At 59.8% G+C, this 17380-nt stretch overlaps 1 protein-coding gene across 9 annotated transcripts in view; it reads left to right on the top strand.

Annotated features, from left to right (window-relative positions):
* The window catches only part of DOT1L (DOT1 like histone lysine methyltransferase), a 67313-nt gene that overhangs the window by 41607 nt on the left and 8326 nt on the right, over positions 1-17380 (top strand). For 8 of the 9 annotated variants that reach the window (XM_041763312.1, XM_041763310.1, XM_041763313.1 and 5 more), the window contains 17 exons: positions 771-850; positions 4513-4581; positions 5263-5369; positions 5767-5808; positions 6721-6831; positions 6958-7192; positions 7675-7788; positions 8486-8577; positions 8891-8992; positions 9387-9524; positions 10153-10278; positions 11694-12178; positions 12368-12503; positions 12883-13029; positions 14101-14215; positions 14710-15290; positions 15584-15786. In XM_041763312.1, the coding sequence (XP_041619246.1) occupies positions 771-850; positions 4513-4581; positions 5263-5369; positions 5767-5808; positions 6721-6831; positions 6958-7192; positions 7675-7788; positions 8486-8577; positions 8891-8992; positions 9387-9524; positions 10153-10278; positions 11694-12178; positions 12368-12503; positions 12883-13029; positions 14101-14215; positions 14710-15290; positions 15584-15786 (2883 nt within the window). The remainder of the gene's footprint in view (positions 1-770; positions 851-4512; positions 4582-5262; positions 5370-5766; positions 5809-6720; positions 6832-6957; positions 7193-7674; positions 7789-8485; positions 8578-8890; positions 8993-9386; positions 9525-10152; positions 10279-11693; positions 12179-12367; positions 12504-12882; positions 13030-14100; positions 14216-14709; positions 15291-15583; positions 15787-17380) is intronic. The other variant, XM_041763311.1, reaches the window with a different exon arrangement.

Below are 17380 nucleotides of genomic sequence, written 5' to 3' on the forward strand. Positions count from 1 at the left end.
GGTCAGGTCTTCTGTGACTGTTCTTCACCCTATTGCTGTGATGGTTTCCAGGCGTCTCGATTTTAAACTGTAGAGACTCAAAACAAGCAGTGAGGGGACGGCCATCAACCTACTCTGTCTTCTGTCACTTGCAAAAGACAAAGTAAAGGTCCTGGGTGCAGTTCTGCCCTCTGTGACACAGTTTTCGCTGCTGCGCAGTTTTTATCTGGAGTCAGGCACTTCATGAGAGAGGGCACAGCCTCTGCCCGAGTGGGGAGCTGCTTACCCGTGGGGAGCTGCTTACCCGTGGGACTCGAGAGGACGGTGGCACAGCTGCTAGTAGAGCGTAGCCACCCCGAGAGCGCCTCCGCACGCCCAGGGTGGGGCAGTGCCTCCCTGGCCACCCGGGTTGGCGTGTTCAAACCCTGGTGCCAGAGAGAGCCAAGAGAGAGAGCGGGAGGGAGGAAGGAAGGGGCGAGCCACGCCTCCCCTGGCAGGGCTCTGCCTCTGGTCCTGCCTGTCCTCAGGCGGCTCACTTTCAAGTGCGGCCTCTGTCCCTGCTGCTTTCCTGCCTAGGTATCCTCATCCCTGTGTCCCCGGGTGATGTTTGAGCTGTCCGTGTTTCCACCCCAGGGACGTCCCAGGGGCAGCCGTCATGCCCTGTGGGCCCGGGTCCCGTCCCCGGGCTGGGGGAGCTGGCGGTGGAGGCGGTAGGCGTGGCGTGCACTGGGACTCTGTGCATGTGTGCAAATGGAACCTTCGTTTTACTCAACTGGAATATTATTTTGCAGTGTTATATTTGTGAATAATTTTGCCTTTGGTCCTGAGGTGGATCACCAGCTGAAGGAGCGGTTTGCGAACATGAAGGAAGGTAACGTACTTCCCCTTAACCGTGCCCTGTCTCAGTGACGGGAGCTGCCCCCGGGCCCAGGGGTCACGGGGTGGGTGGCCAAACTGACAAGCGGGCTTCAGGCTCTGCAGTCACACTCAGGTTTCCTGCAGGCAGCAAGGAGCTTGTCAGGATAAGGGTGTTCTCGGTACAAGCTTATGCTAGAGGGTGACTCAACTGTGACCTGAGATGCAAACTCTGACTGGCACCCGTTTTGTCTGGTGACCCTAACCTAGGGGCCTCTTAGGCTTTTTCTGGGTTTTTCCCACATGTGGGTCCATATCCCCTGGCCAGAGCCGCCACTGCTGCCATCCTCTGCCTTCCCATCCCTGCCGTGTGTGAGTCCCGGACTTGCCGTGGAGCTGCTGGGCACAGCAGAGGGGCAGGTCGCCGAAGGAGCTCGAAAGCCCATGCTCTGGTTCTCCAGCCAGGCTGCTTCCCTGAGAGTCAGTTGGCATTTAGGTAGGATTGAGTTTTTCTTGTGCTTGTGGAGGTTTCTGGATTTGGAATTGTGTGGGTGGTGTTGTGGAGTGAGGTCCTCTTCTGAGTCTGGCCTGAACCTTCTAGGTAGAAGTTTGTTTTCTGAATTTTAGCAAGCTGAGTCTAGAGGCCAGTGTGCTGGGGTACAGTCTGGCCAGCAGGGCAGTCCTCCCTGGGGAGCACTCCGCTGTCCCTGGCTGCTCCCACGGCCCGTGGTATACCTGAGAATGGCCACTCCCTCTGCACCTGAGGGGCGTGTACTGTGGGGCCACTTGCCCTGCTCCCACAGTCTCCCCGCAGAGCCTGGACGGGGGGAGGGGGCTCCCTCGTGCTCCATCTTAGCTGCCAGGAGTGAGGGATCAGGGCCACGGCCAGGTACCAGGCAGTGCAGGTTAGGTGTCTCCTGTCCCTTTGCTGTGCCAGAAACCCTCGTGCATTTGGGATGTCAGCCAGATGAGATCGTCTAGTCTAGAACTTTCTAAGTAGGTGAGAGTGAACTAGTTTCATTTGAACACCAGTTCAGGCCTTTGTAACTGCCACTGGATTGCAGTGTGTGTGCTCCGACTCCAAGCACAGGACGGAAAACTCAGCAAGCTCCTGGAGGGAAGATAGAAACACCTGTACCTTCTTCCGGGTGCAGGTCACTCTGGGCACCATCTGGAGCGCATGGGCCTCTGTGGGTCCTCCCGTCTGTCTCCCATGGATGAGGGCCTGGTTGTCCGCACCCTCATGCCTATTGCTGTGTGTCTTCACTGAGCCAAGTGTCCAGGATTCCTGGCTGCTGCATTTTTTGTTTCTCCATCTGAAGAAAGTCTTGGGAGACTTTCTGGCCTAGCTTGGAGACACTCTGAATCCAAAGTCCTTGGTCATCGCCCACTGTTTGAGGAGAGAGAGGAATCCACTGCTTGCAGGCACAGGCTTCCAGCCTAGTGCTCCGACCCCAGTCATGGACTCCCTCACGAACTCTGAGGATTAGCAGCAGCCAGGCTCTGTGGAGTGGCAGGGGCTGCTGCTGTCCTCATCAGGGCTCTGACCTCGGGTGCCTGTCCTTCTCAGGGTCCTCCTGGTGTGAACGAGTGTGGCACGCCCTGTTGGAGGAGTGGGCCGCGGGCTGTGGCCTTAGTGTGAGGTTGTATATGCGGCTCTCATGCTGTGCGCGCTTGGGCCCTGTGGTCAGCAGTGTCCTTCCCAGGGCCTGGGCCAGAAGCCCCAGGAAGTGTCCTCATCCTTGGCCAGTCACTGCAGTTCCTAATGCAACTGCTAAAGCTGCTGCAGGTTTTCTAGATTCTGAGATGGCTTCAACATGACCTTGGCACTTCCAACTTGGGAGAAGCCTGTGTACATAGCACCTTCCCTGCCCCGTCCCAGCTGCCTCTTGTCACTAGTCCTAGGAAGGCCCTGCGTGCTCTCCACATCTGTGTTCCTAGGAGAGAGGAACAGGATGTGTCCCCCCACGTCTCATTACAAAACATTTCAAGGGGGGACACCTGGGTGGTTCAGGGGTTGAGCGTCTGCCTTCGGCTTGGGGTGTGATCCTGGAGTCTTGGGATCGAGTCCTGCATCGGGCTCCCTACAGGGAGCCTGCTTCTCTCTCGGCCTGTGTCTCTTGCTTCTCCCTGTGTTTCTGATGAATAAATAAAATATTTTTAAAAATTATAAACTTTTCAAGGAAGTGAAAGGGTCACACAGCCACAGGTGGTTTCCAGCTGCCTTCGGCATCGACAGCTGTGTGTCGTGTGCACGTGGCTCTGCATGCAGGTGATCGTACACATGCCGCCCAGGTTAGTCCCGATCATTTGTAAGAGCGAGTGGTCAGTGGCTGTCCCTGGGCACTGAGCTGTGCACCCCCATCAGGGCAGAACGGAGGGCCCCTCTACCTGTCACTCTCCTGCCGCCCACCCGAGGGCCCTCCTTCTGGCTGTCTCATCCTGGGCCGGGCCAGGGGCCAGGTGGGCTTTTGCTAGAGCAGGGCTCCTCCATGTTTGTTGACGGCACCTGCTGGGCATCTGGGCCATTGTCTTGTGAGGTGTTGCTGCTCTGGTCTCTCCCTTGTGGTTTTCTGTGGGCAGGCTTGGGGGACCTGATGGGGTGGGACTGCCTGCGAGCCCTGCAGTCCTCAGCCACCTGACCTGTGGTCCTGTAGCGACGTGCCCTCAGGGGCCCCTCCCAGCTCCGTTGGCCCTTGCCATGTGGGCAGCACAGGGTGGTGTCTTCCTAATGGGAGCACCCAGGGGACCTCAGGGTTCATCCCACTTGGCACCACACTCTTCAGAGGCCCTGAGGGTTCTAAGTGTCCCATGGGACTCTGTTCAGCCTCTGGCCGCTGAGACTTTTGATGTGACCCGGCAGTCCCTGACTCTGACTCATTCCCTGGCACAAGGCTGCCACCTGACCTTGCACCTGGCCTGGTCTAGTGCTGCGCCCATCATCCTCTGCTCCTGCTGGGGATAGTTCTTAGGATGGTGGCTGGGTGTCACCGGCAAGAGTGTTTGTGCATGTGCATGTGGAAATGGATTCAAATGAACTTTGCCAACTTAAACGTAACATTATTTTCTTTGACTTTGTGGCTCTTTTCCCCTTCCTGCTGAGAACTTTGGCCTCTGTGAGCGTGCCTGTATTTATTTACAGTGTTCTTGGGGCAGATGCACTGTGAGCTCCCTGGTGAGCCTTCAGGTTCCTCTGTGCGTCTTTCTCTCCTTAGAACTCAGCCCGCAGAACCACTGCTGTCTGTGTGGCTGCCCCGATGACGTGGTCAGGTGGTGTCTGTGTCATCTGGACTGTAGGGTTTGCTTTTGCTCCTCAGACTCAGTTTTGACTGTGGGACTCGTCCACACGAGGACAGAGACTGCGGAGGGGGCGCCAGCCTTCCCAGTGTGTCCTCACCAAGGGGTGTCTGCCCCGTGCCGGCGCGACCCTGCAGGCAGCTCTGGGTCTGAGGCCAACGCTGCAGGGCCAGCCTGGGGCCCGGGGCACGTGTGGACAGGAGAGCCATCCATGGGGCACACTTGCGTGGGAAGGCAGCTCCTGGTTCTGCGGGGACTCGGTGCCACTGCTGCCCCGCTGCTCCTGGGGCTGCTGCTTCCTCCTCCAAGCTCCACTGTCCTGCTGCTGGTGCACGTTCAGGTGTTTCCCGACGAATGGCAGTAACTAGTTTTGTGTTTCAGGCGGCAGAATTGTGTCCTCGAAGCCCTTCGCACCTCTCAACTTCCGGATAAACAGCAGAAACTTGAGTGGTAAGCGAGGCCTGTGTTGCTGAATTATTAAGACACATGATTTTAAGTACCTGACGGGCGTCAGTGTGGGTCTGTGCCCCTGGTGCTACAGACATCGGGGCAGGTCGTCCTCCGGGCGGCAGCCCTGGCCCCACCCCCTCGGTGCCAGGAGCACCCCCATGTGACAAGCACAGACGTCCCCAGACATGGTCCTGTGTCCCCTGGGGGCAGAGTGGCCCGGGGCGGAGCTCAGAGGTCATGAGGACTCGGATAGCTTTACCAAGCATCCTGTGTTCCTGTTGTGACTGGCCTGAGCCCAGCAGCGGCCCTGTCCCTGCATAGGAGGGGCTTGCGGCAGGGAGCCCGGGGGCCTCAGGGCTGCTGGGAGTTCCTGTAGCCACATTGTTGTTAAGTCGTCCCTCAAGTGCTTTCCAAAGTACTTTCCAAACCGTGCTTGTCACTGTTTCCCTCGGACAAGCACCTTGGGGTCGCTGTGGACGCCTCCCCGACCCAGAGCATGCTGGCGGCCAGGTGCCTCCGGTGGCCGGGCTGTACAGCTCTGTCCCTTCCTACCTCACTGGGACCACCTCGCCCGGGTGTCCGGCGGCGTCTCGTGTGGGAGGGGGCCACCCAGAAGCTACACAGGGCCCGCTGCTCACCTCGGGCGCAGGACGGGCCCTAACCACAGCCCGTTGTGCGCAGACATCGGCACCATCATGCGCGTTGTGGAGCTCTCGCCCCTGAAAGGCTCGGTGTCCTGGACGGGGAAGCCGGTCTCCTACTACCTGCACACTATCGACCGCACCATAGTGAGTGCCCCACGTCGGGGGGTCCCACAGCCGGCCCTCAGCAGGAAGGGAGTGGGTCAGGAGCTTGGGGTCCCGGGCTTGCCCTCAGCCCTTGGGCACGGCAGCCTTGTTCCAGATGGCCTGTGAAGCGGCGGCCCCGCCTTGGTATGGGGGGATGGCGCTGCGGGGTCTGCAGGGGCTCACCCCGTGGGGGCCCCGAGCAGGCAGGCGTCAGGGCAGCCGTGCGTCCCCTGCTGGGTGTCCGTCTGCTAAACTGCGCCCTGCCCCATGAGATTGTCTGCTGTCAGCAGGCCCGGGCGGTTGGTTTCATCCTGACAGGGTTTGGGACTGATTTCTAATACGAATTTTTCCTTTCTCTGTTTTTTTTTTTTTTCTTTTTTTTTCTTTTCTTTTTTAGCTTGAAAACTATTTTTCTAGTCTGAAAAATCCAAAACTCAGGGTAAGTGTGTGTTTCTTCCTTGCCTTAAAGACGTGTGTTCCCTGCTTGTGGGGGGAGCCAGCTGTGAATGGCCCTGTGGACGGGAGCTGGTGTGAGTGACAGGGGCCTGGGGGCACACCGGCCTCGTCTTCAGAAGCTTCAGTATCACGTTTTTGGGGAATGAGTTGAATGAGTCTCTAAATGGGATTTGGCTGACGCGGTGAGCTGTGCCAAGTCCAGGACAGCGAACAGCCTTCGCGCTGTCCTGACCTGAAACCCAGAGGGGCCGGAATGTTCTGCGATGCTGTCCGAGGCGAGCCGGCCTGAATCATGGCTGTGGCTGCTGGTTCCCGCTGTGGTTCCCGTGTCCCTTCCAGCTCCTGCTCTGGCACTCCCTCCTGCGGCTTCATGGCCGCTGTTCATTTGTGTCTGGATTCAGTGGCTGTCTGGGCAGGAGCTTTGCTTTTCGGTGACAAGTGTCCAAGCAGGGGAGGCCCCCTCAGAGATGGCCAGCTCTGACCGCCTAGGCTCCCGTGTCCTTCCTACTGTATTTAGGGGCACTTGAGTCTTAACGTGCTGGCTGGCACCGTGCTTCCCCTTACCGTGGTGTCTCCTCCTAGAGGAGAATGCTCTTTGCCTCACGAGCCCTCCTTGGCGTGGGGAAGCATGCTGCCAACAGGAGGGAAGAAATGGCCGGGTGGATCCTCCCACCCTAGCACCAGGGTCCTGTACCGTCCATGGTTGGAGGGCTGCCTGGTTTCTGACAGAACCAGGGGTGTGCGTGCCTGCACACGTTCTCCGGCTCCTCTGCACCTCCATTTCCTCACCGGTGCTGAAACGAGCCGAGCTTGGACTGGCCGTGCGCCTGGAGCTGCAGGAGGGGCCCCTGTGGAGCTGGCCCTTCTGCAGACACGACTGACACTTGCTTTCCAGGAGGAACAAGAGGCAGCTCGGCGCCGGCAGCAGCGAGAGAACAAGAGCAACACGACCACTCCCACCAAGGTGCCCGAGAGCAAGGCTGCTGTGCCTGCCGACACCCCTATGGTGAGTGCGCGCCCTGTTGCCCCATGCCCCCGGCACCCCACAGAGGGAGGGCTCCCGTGTCCGGGCATACACAGTATTTACCAGGGCCTGAGGCTCTCTTGACGTCCCCCACCTCCCATCTGGTAGGATTCTGGTGCCGAGGAAGAAAAGGCTGGGGCAACCACCATCAAAAAGCCGTCTCCCTCCAAAGCCCGGAAGAAGAAGCTGAACAAGAAGGGGCGGAAGATGGCCGGCCGGAAGCGTGGGCGTCCCAAGAAGATGAGCACTGCGAACCCCGAGCGTAAGCCCAAGAAGAGCCAAACTGCACTGGACCTCCTGCATGCCCAGGCCGCGTCTCAGACGGCAGCGCCCTCGCCGCAGGGTGAGCCAGCCTCTGTTGGGCCCCTCGGGCATGCAGTCTGCTGGTCCCGGCATTCCCCTTGCCTCCCTGCCTTGGTACGATGAGTGGGGTCCCTGTCCCATCCCCTGCGGCAGTGCCGAGTGGTGGGGTGCCCACGTTTCAGACCCTCTGGGGGCACAGTGGGGCATCTTCGTGCCTGTTTACACCCAGCTGGTCTGCCCGAGAGCCAGCTGCGATGGGGGCCTTCCCATCATCCTGCCACCCTGGGTTCTGAGGAGGGCTGCACAGAAGGGACACAGCTTCATGGGCCTTTCTGAGGTCATGTGGGTGTTTGACTCCGCTTCTCCAAGTGCCAAGATGCAGTGTCTGGTCACGTCTCTGGACTCTAGGAACTGTGTGTTGTCTCATGTCTTAACGAGTTGGCCAGTTCCCTGAAGTGGTCTATGGAAGTGTCCGGGCACTCTGGCCTGCTGTTGACACGTGGCTGCTCTGTCTCCCTGCAGATGCGTACAAGTCACCTCATAGCCCATTTTATCAGCTACCTCCCAGTGTGCAGCGGCACCCCCCTGACCAGCTGCTGCTGGCACCCACCCCACCCGCACTGCAGAAGCTGCTAGGTGAGCTGCACCCACACACCTTCCCCAGCAAGCCTCTGTGCTGCTAGGTCATGGGGGCCCAGGGTCTGTGCTGCCACAGTCAGCCGGGCCCATGAGCTTGCCGGAGGGCAGATGTCTGCCCCAGGGCACACGGGGTCATGTCTGGGGACATGGATGGTTGTGGTGACTGGGTTGGGGCCCGGGATGCTGCTCCATACTCCCCAGCACCGGGAACGCCCCCAGGGATCCACCCAGCCCACGTCTGCGGCGTTGGGTTGGGAAGGCTGTGTGGGGGTTGAGCTTGGTGTCCCATGTGGCTGAGTGGAGTGTGTATGTGCCCATGCTGCTGGACTAGATGAAGCTGTGGCTTGTTTCTAAAAATTGGGTAGAAGAAACCCCTTTTCACATTTTGGGAGCTGGTGGTTTTCTCGGGGCAGCATCAGCAGCACGTGTTTGCTAAGAAAAGCGGCAGATTTACTAACCGAAACCCGCATGGTCTTGGAAGAAGACCTGGGGTGGTGGTGGCGGGAGCCATGAGGGGTGCCCAGGATGGGGACGGAAGGCCCTGGCATGACGGCAGGCAGTGACACAGATGCTCTTCGCAGCCTCGGGTGGTGGCAGCCCCTCCGACACTTGTTTCTGAAGGGCTGCCCACCTCCTTCCTGCTGGCCTCAGTGGGATCATGTCCGCGCTAACATGTGTGCTTGACCCATTCTAGAATCCTTCAAGATTCAGTACTTGCAGTTCTTGGCGTACACCAAGACCGCCCAGTACAAGGCCAGCCTGCAGCAGCTGCTGGACCAGGAGAAGGTGAGCTCTGCCCTGTGCTGGCTGCTCCCGCGCCCCACCTGCTGGCATGGACGGCCCTGCCCTCCCAGGAGGGGCCCTGGCCCTGAGAGAGGTGGCAGTCTCCTCACTGGCCTGTGCGCAGTCCCTGTTGCATTCAGAAAGGCCTTGGAGTCTCGTTCCTCACTGGGTGGGAACGCTCTTGACCAGTGAGAATCGCTGAGGGTCATCGGCCTCCTGAACTGGGGTTTGTCCTACTGAGCCTCTCTCCTGCAGGCCCTCTGTGGGACGGGACGTGGTGGGGACAGGTCCTTGTCACCATGCTCTGTCCTTGCAGGAGAAGAACGCCCGGTTGCTAGGTGCTGCGCAGCAGCTGTTTGGCCACTGCCAGGCCCAGAAAGAGGAGATCAAGAGGCTCTTCCAGCAGAAACTGGATGAGGTAGGGGAGCCGGAGACCACAGCTGCCGCCCTGGGCTTGCTAGCCCAGCAGATGGCCCCAGGCGCAGGATTCAGGTGGGCAGGGGCAGGGCGCAGGCCAGGGCTCTGAGGTCTGGAAGGACTTTTTCTTGCTTGGTGCTTTGCCTTTTTACGTTTTCTGATAGAAGGATCTAGAACGTGAGAGTGTAGTTGGAGGGTTGCTGGCGTGGGTTTGTGCCTCTGGGCCATCCCCTTGTTCCTTTCCTGGGCCACTGTACGTCCTGTTGGTGACTTTCCTCAGCCACCCCCCTAGCCCCAGTCCCTGGTGGCTCGAGCCCACTGAGCCTCCGCCTGCCCTTTGCCTGCCGTACCGCGCTCCTGCGTGAAAGCCCACCTCTGCTGTTGTGTGTCCCCAGCTGGGAGTGAAGGCGCTGACCTACAACGACCTGATTCAGGCACAGAAGGAGATCTCGGCTCATAATCAGCAGCTGAGGGAACAGACGGAGCAGCTGCAGAAGGACAACAGGGAGCTGAGGAGCCAGAGCCTACAGCTGGTGGGTGCCGGGAGAGGGCGGGCACCAGGCCCTGGACAGGGAGCATGAGAGGGTGCTTGCCAGTTTTCCAGGACCCCAAGACCTTTTCCTGGGCCCTTGGAGCACACTGGCACCAGTGGGGCCCACAGCCCTTCCAGAAGCTCTGATGTTTTCCCTCGACAGGGCTTCCTGGGTGGCCTGCACCTGGGTATCCTGTGCCCCGTGCTGGTCTCCTCGATGTACCCACGGGCAGGGTACAGATCTCTTGGGCCCTTCTTCCTCTGGGGACCAGGCACATGTCACTGAGTGTGCAGGAAGGTCCCTTCTAACGAGGCCTCCCTCCCTGGTCCATCCTGAGGGCTCCCTCACATTGCTCCCCCTGAGTGTTCTTATGGGGACCCCCGGCCTCATCCTCGGGCTGCCTCCTCAGCCTGGCCTTCCCTTGGCAGGTTCCCTTCTTCAGGCACATAGGCCCTCGGGGACACCGGCCCACACCCCTGCTGTGTCTCCCCCCAGGGCCCCTAGTGTCTGCTCTCTGCCAGGTTGCAGGGTCCCCACCGCACCCTCCCCACAGTAGCACATGTTCCCAGGGCAGAGGTCTGCCCTCTGCCCTGCCAGGGCTCACCACCACAACCTCCTGTCCGCACAGCTCAAGGCTCGGTGTGAGGAGCTAAAGCTGGACTGGTCCACGCTGTCCCTGGAGAACCTGCTGAAGGAGAAGCAGGCCCTGAGAAGCCAGATCTCCGAGAAGCAGAGGCACTGCCTGGAGCTGCAGGTGGGCGCTGCGGCCATAGCAGGGGCTCCTCTCAGGGCTTCCATGGCAGTGGCTGGAACATGGCTGATGCCATCAGCTGACCCACAGGAGCCGTCCTGCTCTGGAGGACGGGGTATTGGTTTTGGTCTTGCAGTAATGGCAGCCTGGGCATCCCTGTCTGGCCTCGAGGGGAGCGATGGGCTGACCATTGGAGGGGCTCCCTTGCACCCAGAGTGTCTGGGGCCCTGTTCAAAACCTAGGATTGGGGGATCCCTGGGTGGCTCAGCGGTTTGGCGCCTGCCTTTGGCCCAGGGCGCAATCATGGAGACCCGGGATCGAGCCCTGCATCGGGCGCCCGGCATGGAGCCTGCTTCTCCCTCCTCCTGTATCTCTGCGCCTCTCTCTCTCTCTATCATAAATAAATAAGTAAATCTTTTAAAAAAAAACAAAAAAACCTAGGATTGCCTCAGTGCTCCCTGCTGAGTCATTTAAAGCTGCCCCTGAGGGGATCCGTGCTTGAGCACCAACGTTTAACGGCTTGGGCTTTTTGCGAGAAGGGTAATGTGTTCGCCAAGGTCTGCAGGGAAACAGGCCGGGAGGGCAGGGGAAACGGACAGGTCTGTCTTGTCTTGAGGTTTCCCAGAGCTGGCTGACTGGCTGGGTAGCCTTCGGGGGCAGCAGGACCACAGCAGGGTGTGTGGCACGGGCATCATTGGTCCTGGGATGCTCCATTTGCAAGGCTGTGGCCTCCTGTCAGGTTGGCATCTCCGCAGCCTGGCTTCACCACTTATGTGAAGCCTTCCTAGTCACTGGGCCCTCAGGGTCTGTAAAATGTTCTGTTGTTACAAAACCATGTCACAATGAATTGTTCTGCACTGAAGACTCGTTTTAAGTATGTGTGTCTTAAAGACCTACTCCGCAGAGCGGGCCTGCAAGTGGTTTAAGATCCCGGGGTACGGGGCTGAGCTGCTTTCAGAAGGGTTGTGGCCCAGGTGTCCTTGCCTGGGGGTCATGAAAGAGAGGCTCGCCAGCCTCGTGAGCAGAGAGCCAGGCCTTGTTTCTGCGGACACGCCAGCAGGAGACGTGTCCATAAGAGAAGCCTCTTGGGTGCTGAGCCCCTGTGGAATGAAGGCAGGAGGCATGTTGGTGATGGGGGAAATCACAAAGAAAGCTGAGAAATCAAAGTGAAAATGCTTGGTGTCCCGAGTGCCGGGAAGGAAGCGCAGTGCCGGGGTTTCTCATGGATGGGTTGTCTGTAGCCTGCTTAGGCATAGACGGGGTCTCTGCGTGCGTTCACCCCAGAGCTTCCTGACCTGGGCTGGGCACGTGGCTCTTCCCCTGGGTGTGTGGCTGGGCCAGCTTGTCATCAGGCCTGGGGCAGGTGTGAGCGGGCCCCCAAGCCGAGCAGCAGCCTTGACCCCCTCCTCGCCCTGCAGATCAGCATTGTGGAGCTGGAAAAGAGCCAGCGGCAGCAGGAGCTCCTGCAGCTCAAGTCCTGTGTGCCTCCAGATGAGGCCCTGTCAGCGCACCTGCGTGGGAAGGGCGCCCTGGGCCGGGAGCTGGAGGCCGACCCCAGCCGACTGCACCTCGACCTGGACTGCTCCAAGTTCTCTCTGCCCCACTTCAGCAGCGCAAGCCCAGAGCTCTCCATGAACGGCCACGCAGCCAACTACGAGCTCTGCAGCGCGCTGAGCCGGCCCTCATCCAAGCAGAACACGCCTCAGTACCTGGCCTCCCCGCTGGACCAGGAAGTCGTACCCTGCACCCCCAGCCACAGCAGCCGGTCGAGGCTCGAGAAGATGTCTGGCCTGGCTTTGCCCGACTACACCAGGCTCTCCCCGGCCAAGCTGGTGCTGCGGCGTCACCTGAGCCAGGACCACGCGACCAGCGGCAAGCCAGCCGCCGGTGAGCTGCACCCACGGTGAGTCTGCACTCAGAGCTCACTAGCCCTGCTCTGGTGCCCTCAGGCCACCTTGGGGTCTTTTGAGTGAGAGCTCAGCTGTTTGGAAGAGATTTGGGATATTTGCTAGGCCCGGCCACCAACTCTAGATGCAAAGCCATGGTGGTGGCGATTCCCCAGAGAGCAAACCATAGATGTGTCTTGTTCCAGAGCTGAGCATACCAAGGAGAACGGCCTTCCATACCAGAGCCCTGGCATCGCAAACGGCATCAAGCTGAGCCCTCAGGACCCTCGACCCTCGTCCCCCGTGGCCTTACAGATGACAGGAGAGAGGGGCAGTGAGAAGGTGAGGGCAGGGCCCAGGCTGTGGGGGGTGCGCAGCAGGTGTCCTGAGTAGGGGCATTAGCAGGAGCCTTCCAGGTGAGGGCCAGGCCAGTTTGCGGAGGACTCAGGGCAGAGGCACCTCCAGGTAGGGGGTCAGGATGAGCCTGGGAAGTGGTGCTGCAGCAGAGCTCCTGTGGGGGGGCCGTCACCCGAAAGGACAGGAAGGAGGGAGACTGTGGGAAAGTAACTGGTGTGAGGGCCCTGGAGTTCAGGAGGAGGAGCCATTGGGTGGTGCGTGGGTATAAGGGGATGAGGACTCTCCTCCCTGCTCTCCGGGGGCTGCTGGTTGCCGGGCATTACTGGTCAGCAGGGGCAAGGCTGGTCTGGTGGTGTGTCTGCAGGGCTTGAAGGAGCGTGCCTATGCCAGCAGCGGAGAGGCCATCACCAGCCTGCCTGTTAGCATCCCGCTCAGCACTGTGCAGCCCAGTAAGCTGCCCGTCAGCATCCCTCTGGCCAGTGTGGTGCTGCCCAGCCGCGCTGAGAAAGTGGTGAGTGGACGCTGGGCAGGGAAGGTGCCGGCCACCTGGTCGGACTGGCCCGGGGCCTCGGGCTCCAGGAGTGTGCGTTCCAGAGCGCCATGTGTAGCAGAGGGGTCTCGTCATGTTTTTTCCTGGTGAGGCCTGCTTGTTAGGTTGCGTGCCGTACGTTTGGAGCGTAATGCAACACCCCCAGACAGAGCCCAGGATCCAGAATTCATTACAATATGTTCCCACTTTTATCTCGGATCTGTTTCTGTGGAAGGTGGTGTGTGCAGGTGGAGAGGGAATAAAACCCCAGGTTGGGTAGAAGCTTGAAGGCCGCCTCCCTTCGTCCTGCCTCACGTGTGTGCACCCGTGAGCAGCAGGATCTTGTGTGATGAGGTCCTTCCTCTATTGTGACCGAGCTCTAATTCACGTTCCACCCACCCATTAAGGTGTACGTCTTAGTGGCATTTAGTCTGTTCGTAGTCCCGCGGCTGCTACCTGTTCACAGATTCATTCACACACGTGGACTCCCACCCCGTGGGGCCTCCTGTGTCTGGTTCCCTCCCTAAGTGTTGTAGACTTGGGGTCAGTCCCCAAGGTGGCTGTGGGCACCTCGCTCCTGTTGGCAGCCCAGTGACCTTCTTGTCCACATTGTGTGCATCTGTTCATCTGAGGGTGGACACTTGTTTCGGCCTTTGGCCGTTACGAGTCACGCTGCTGTGAATGTGCGTACACAGGCTTTGTGTGGGGGCGTATCTTCATCCTGTCCCACGTAGGAGTTTGGATCGTAGCTGCAGCCCGTCATTAACATCCCTGCTCCCTTCGTCCCCAGCCTGATGTCTGCTGTTAGCCAGAACAGTCCTTTGGAACCCGAGTCAGATATCTGCCCCTTACCTTGTCAGAACCTTCTGGTGGCTACCCACAGTGCTCAGACCTTGAGCAGGTCATTTCCCCTTCTGTACATCAGCTCTTACATACCTGCTGTTCTCCCTGCCTCAGGCCCTTTGCACATCCTGTGGCTATGTCTGGGTCTTCCTCCCTGACTTTCACCCCCCAGCCCTGGCTCTGCTGACAGTGTGTACTTTTTCTCCGCAGAGAAGCACCCCCAGCCCTGTGCCGCAGACCCGAGAGTCCTCGTCCACACTTGAAAAGCAAATGGGCACAAACACCCACAGCGCTGGAAGCAAAAGCCTTGCCTCAACTCCTGCAGGTCAGTGCTCCTCTGGCTCCTGGGTCCCTGCCCTTGGCCCTTCCCCGAGGCCCAGCCCTCCCCAGCCTCTCTTGCTGCTGCTGGATGCGGGAGGAGCCAGGACAGGCTAGGGGTGTGAGCACCCTAGGTGGGCCAGACCAGGCTCTGAGCCGGCCCCATCCTCCCGGCCATGGGGTCTGCACTGTGTCAGGGCTGTGGGCAGCAGCACAAAGAGCCCTGGAGGTTGGGGGCTCTCGTCTGGGCCTCAGTACATCTCATGAGGCTTTGGCCTGGGGCGTCCTGACGAGCACGCGCTTCCTCTGGCAGCATTTCAGCCCTACCCGCTTGGTGATATCCTTGTCCAGCTGCTGTGGCGTCTGGGCTGCCGGGTCTCTAGCTGAGACCTCTGACTGCTGCTGGCAGAGGCCCCCACAGGCTACACGGGGCCGGGTGGCTCACAGCGCCTCGGCCACCCTGGCCCAGGCTCCCCTGAGAAACCCTGTCCCTCCCGGCAGGCTTCTACACGGGCTCGGTGGCCGTCAGTGGGGCCCTGGCAGGCAGCCCAGCGCCCCTGGCTCCTGGAGCAGAGCCCAGCGCCTTCGACGAGGTCTCTGGCTCAGGAAGCCTGTTCGCCAGCATGGGGTCCTGCAGCTCCACCCCGCAGCACCCGCCCCTGCTGCCACAGTCCCGTGGCTCCGGCGCAGCCTCACCCGCCCATCCGCTCTGTGCCAGTCCGCGGCTCAGCAGTGTCGCCCAGGGCCCGCTCCCCGATGCCAACAAAGGGGACCTTCCGTCCGAGGCAGGCTTCTCAGACCCTGAGGGCGAAGCCAAGAGGAGGATTGTCTTTACCATCTCAGCTGGTGGCAGCAGTGCCAAACAGTCGCCTCCCAGCAAACCCAGCCCTCTGCCCACGGGTGCCCGCGGGGACAGCAGCCAGGGCCATGGGTCGGACAGCCGCAAGCGGGGCAGGAGAAAGCGGGCCTCGGCGGGGACCCCGAGCCTGAGCTCAGGCGTATCACCTAAGCGTCGAGCCTTGCCGTCCGTTGCCGGCCTCTTCACGCAGTCTTCAGGGTCCCCGCTGAACCTCAACTCTATGGTAAGGCCAGGGGCGGCTCGGGGGCAGGGACGCAGTGGGGAGGGCATGGCGGCCCACCCGGCCCAGGCAGGTGCCTGCCCGTGGTGTCTCGTGTTCCCAGCCTGGCCAAGGAGACAGGCCCCGGGAGCACAGCCAGGAGGCCAGCCACAGGCCACCTTCCTCTGAGGGCAGAGGGCAGGCGTAGCCGTTCCCAGTGGTCTGAGCTGGGGGGGGGACCCAAGCAGAGCCCTTGGGTGCCGGTGCTCGGGGGAGCCTGTTGACAGGGTTGTGCTGTGTCTGTGCTGGTCCCTCAGGTCAGCAACATTAACCAGCCTTTGGAAATCACGGCCATCTCGTCCCCCGAGAGCCTGAAGAGCTCCCCTGTCCCTTACCAGGACAACGACCAGCCTCCCGTTCTCAAGAAGGAGAAGCCCCTGAGCCAGACCAATGGGGCCCACTACTCCCCACTGACCTCAGATGAGGAGCAGGGCTCTGAGGACGAGCCAGGCAGTGCCAGGTGAGTGGAGCCGGGCGGGGCTTCCGGGGGGAGAGGCCCTCGTGATGAGGTGGGACCTCCCAGGGCAGCGCCTGGGCAGAGGCCAGTCAGCATCGCACTACTGTCAGTTGGGGGGCGTAGGGGTCCTGACCTCGGCGGCTTCCCCGCCGTGGGCCCTCAGCTGCATCCACAGCTCCACAGAGCAGCCGTTCCCACGTGGACAGTGGCCTGAGACTCTTCACCTTTACTTGTAAGAAGCTGCTCGTGAAGGGCCCCAGCCGTCTTCCCGCCTGAGACTTAGCATCCAGGCCAGAGCCCGCCCCCTGGGCCCAGAGCCTCCGGGGCGTGGAGCTACCGTGTCCCTTCTCGTTCCTGACCCCAGTGTCACTTGGTTAGAACAGATGAAGGGAGCGCGGGCGGCTGCAGCAGGAAAGGGCTCGAGAAAGCAGAGTTCCCCAGTTCACATCGATGTTGCACGTCTGGAATGTTGGATCGTGAATGATTTCTAATATGTAACAGCTTGATTAGATCTGGTTCACGTAGCACATTGCCTGTGTGGGGAGTGCAATCCAGTGGTTTTTGGTATATTTGCAGAATTGTGCAAATGTCACCGGTATCATTTTTAGAACATTCTTACCATGTCACAAAGAAGCTCGTGCACCTTAACTCTGACCCCCTGCCCCCCACCCCACCCCCGGCTCCCACCACCTCCTCTGGGGACCTCCTGGGAGTGGGGTCCTGCAGGAGGTGTCCTTCTGGGTCTGGGTCCCCTCCCTGAGCCCAGTGTCCTTGGGGTCCGTCCATGTGGGGGCAGGTGTCGGGGCCTCTTCCTCCCCAGGGCTGGGTCGTATCCTGGGTGTAGACAAACCACATATAATTGTGTTCATTCATTACATGCCAGTGGATACTTGGGGAGTGTCCAGTGTTAGCTCCTGTGGATAACGGTGCTGTGAACTTTCTTTCTTTTTTTCTTTTTTTTTTTTTTTTTTATTCATGAGAGACACACACACAGAGAGAGAGAGGCGGAGACACAGGCAGAGGGAGAAGCAGGCTCCATGCAGGGAGTCTGATGTGGGACTTGATCCCCGGACTCCAGGATCACACCCTGGGCTGAAGGCAGGCACTCAACTGCTGAGCCACCCAGGCATCCCTGCTGTGAACTTTCATACACCTGTTTATGTTTGAAAATGTTTACAGTTAGGGCCCCTGGGTGGCTCAGTCTGTTGAATGTTCGACTCGATTTTGGCTTATGACCTCAGGGTTGTGAGATGGAGTCCTGCATTGGGCTCCGCTCTCAGCATGGACTCTGCTGGAGACTCCCTCTCCCCCCTGTGCCTCTCCCCTCTCCCCTGCTCATGTGCCTGTGTACATGCACGCCCTCTTTCTCTTTCTCAAATGAATAAATCTTAAAAAAAAAAAAAAATAGGAGTGCCTGAGGGGCTCAGTCAGTGAAGCATCTGCCTTCAGCTCAGGTCATGATCCTGGGGTCTTGGGATCAAATCCTGTGTGGGGCTCCCTGCTCAGCGGGGTGCCTGCTTCTCCCTCTCTGCCGTTTGTGCACTCTGTTAAATAAATAAATAAAACCTTAAAAGAAAATGTTTTTAATTTACACAAG

This window comes from Vulpes lagopus, chromosome 7 (assembly GCF_018345385.1).
Source record: "Vulpes lagopus strain Blue_001 chromosome 7, ASM1834538v1, whole genome shotgun sequence".
NCBI lineage: Eukaryota > Metazoa > Chordata > Mammalia > Carnivora > Canidae > Vulpes > Vulpes lagopus.